The sequence below is a fragment of the Scyliorhinus torazame genome, chromosome 12, assembly GCF_047496885.1.
Source record: "Scyliorhinus torazame isolate Kashiwa2021f chromosome 12, sScyTor2.1, whole genome shotgun sequence".
Taxonomy (NCBI): domain Eukaryota; kingdom Metazoa; phylum Chordata; class Chondrichthyes; order Carcharhiniformes; family Scyliorhinidae; genus Scyliorhinus; species Scyliorhinus torazame.
The window spans coordinates 133,113,578-133,116,036 of NC_092718.1; the positions used below are offsets into that span (position 1 = coordinate 133,113,578).

General features: G+C 57.3%; 1 protein-coding gene across 1 annotated transcript; it reads right to left on the reverse strand.

The window, feature by feature from the left end:
- Positions 1-393: 393 nt before the first annotated feature.
- Positions 394-1,786, reverse strand: LOC140386608 (uncharacterized). The gene is made up of 2 exons (XM_072469085.1): positions 1,604-1,786; positions 394-1,433 (listed from the first exon to the last, which is right to left on the reverse strand). The coding sequence occupies exons 1-2, from the start codon at positions 1,686-1,688 to the stop codon at positions 604-606; spliced, it is 915 nt and encodes a 304-aa protein (XP_072325186.1). The 5' UTR covers positions 1,689-1,786; the 3' UTR covers positions 394-603.
- Between the last annotated feature and the right edge of the window lie 673 nt (positions 1,787-2,459).

Consider the following 2,459-nt stretch of genomic DNA (forward strand, 5'->3'; position numbering starts at 1 on the left):
GTAAGAGTGTTTGTGCATTGTGAGTGGCCGTTAGTTTGTGTGTGTAAGAGTGTTTGTGCATTGTGAGTGACCGTTAGTTTGTGTGTGTAAGAGTGTTTGTGCATTGTGAGTGACCGTTAGTTTGAATGTGAGTTTGTGTGTGTCTTTTTCCGGAATTGACCCTGTGCTGAGGGACACATTCCCAACACGATGAAAAGTGGATCTTTGGGAGGATGGGGCATCTAAAGCTCAGTTCAAGGATAATTGGGGATGGGCATCAAAGAATTAAAATAAACCCACATGTGGAGCATCTCACCCAGCCATTCAAACCTGCAGTAAAGCACTAACACTGGTGTTCGTGACACCTCCCACCGCGATGTCTTTAGCCAGAACGTAAGCAGCCGGCAGATGAACTCAGAGTCGCAAATGGGTAATCCTTTATTGATTTGTACAAACACCGTGAGTCAATATTAACACCCAGTACTGTTCCTTCCCCCAGCCCACCCTCTAACTTCCTGAAGTCTTTGCTACACTGGTGTACCAACAAGACGACAACCCCTCCCCCCTTACCCCTGTCTCTTCAATGAGTGGCGAGTGTGACACAGTCTGGCCTGAGTAAGATACTCATAGTCGGCGATCTCGAAGAGCTCGGGCACGAGGGGGCTTGATTTCAGTCTGCAGGATCGCTGCTGCCTCCAGGACAGTGGGCGCTTGGCGATGCGGTGAGGGAGCTGACGGGCAGGTGTCCCGAGAGGTGCTGGAGGGTGCCCCTCTCGCTGGGCCAGCACTGATGCCACCGAGCCTCGGAAGGGCGGCCTGCAGGAGGTCAGTGACCTGGCCAAAGCCTCGGTCGATGCGCGTGCCCAGCCTTTCCAGGCCGGAGGAGATGGTGCAGGCCAGGCTCTGGATGGCCCCCGTCTGGGCCTCGATCAACGAGGCCAGGGCCGGCGCTGCGGGCTCCTGGGCAGGGGACCTGGCCACAGCCTCCACCGAGCTGGCCACCTGCTCCATGGTGCACTGCAGGGTGCTGATGCCCTGCGCCACAACCCCGCACAGGATGGAAGCCGATTCCTCCATGCTCTCAGACAAGGTGAGGCAGCTCCGGGGCAGGCTGTCCAAGGCCTCAAGCAGCTGGTGGTGCTCATGGAACATCCTTCGCTTGAAGGCCGGGCCACTGAAATCGGCATCTTTGTCCTCATCGGTGAAGTTAGGGACGGAGCCTGCCCCATAGCCATCTGCCTCCTGCACTGTCCTCTTCAGGATGTCCGGCTCCTGCTCACCATTGCCGAACAATTCGCCCTGCACGGACTCTTCAAGTTCACTGTCTCTGCCATCGGAGATGCTGATTTCTCGGCTGTTGTACTGGAAGGACAAAGCTGGTGAGGGTGCTTCTTCCATCAGGTCGCGCGGTTCCGCCAACATTTGCCCGGTATGGCCCAAATAATGGGACAGACCTGGAATGAAAGGGAGAAGGGGACAAGGGTCAGAGAGAGGTGAAGTGACAGCGACACAAAGCAGCTCCGAGGATGAACACGGACCGCTCCCATAAGACCCCTCCCTCTAACCCAGGCAACACTGTAACAAAATTAAAACCCAGCCAGATACGAGGGAATTCAGAAGCCACCGTGGGGTACTCGGCCTCCGGCTTCGCCGTTCTCGATGCCCCTCCTGCTGCTCGGCCCGATGATGTCCAGAGCTTCCTGCTCCATCTGGGTGAGGTCCAGAATGGAGGGCGGCCGTTCCCCGGTGCTCGTCCTCTTACGCGCCCTCCGGGCCAGCTTTTCCTGGGGAAAGAGCAAGACTGAGTTAGCGGCCGGTTGCCGGAATGCTTTTGTGTGGGTTTGTGAGGGCAGTGCACCCCTCCTCCCTGCGTGGGGGGGGCGGGGGGGAAGAGAGAGAAGAGGGGGCTCCTTCCTGCGCGGGGGGGGGGTCCTTCCTGCACGGGGGGGGGGGCGCTCCTTCCTGTGCAGGGGGGGCTCCTTCCTGCGCGTGGGCAGGGGGGGGGGGGCGGCAGTTATGCAGGTCAGGAGCGAGAGCCAGGACAAGGTAGTGAGTGTTCTCCGGGTGACATGTGGAAGAAATTACCACATTTTTATAGTGCTGTTTATGACATCCCAAAAGACAAAAAACAAAAAATACCATGTCACAGTAAATCAGAGCTTTGCAATTGTAGCCCCTTCCTCGAATTTTTGGAAAGCAGCAGCCAATCACACACATCTGACAATCCCACGACCTCTTATCACCTGGAGGGACAAGGAGGAGGCACCACCTGCAACTTTCCCTCCGATCCCCCCCCCACTCGCTGTCCTGACTGTCGCAGATTGGAACTCCCTGACAGCACGGTGGGTGTGCCTACACCACAGGGACTGCAATCTGTTCAAGATGGCGGCTCACCCACCACCTTCCTGTGGGGCAATTAGGGGTGTGGCCGATAGATGCTGGGCCTAGGCAATGACCCTCCACATCCCCCTGAGCGAATC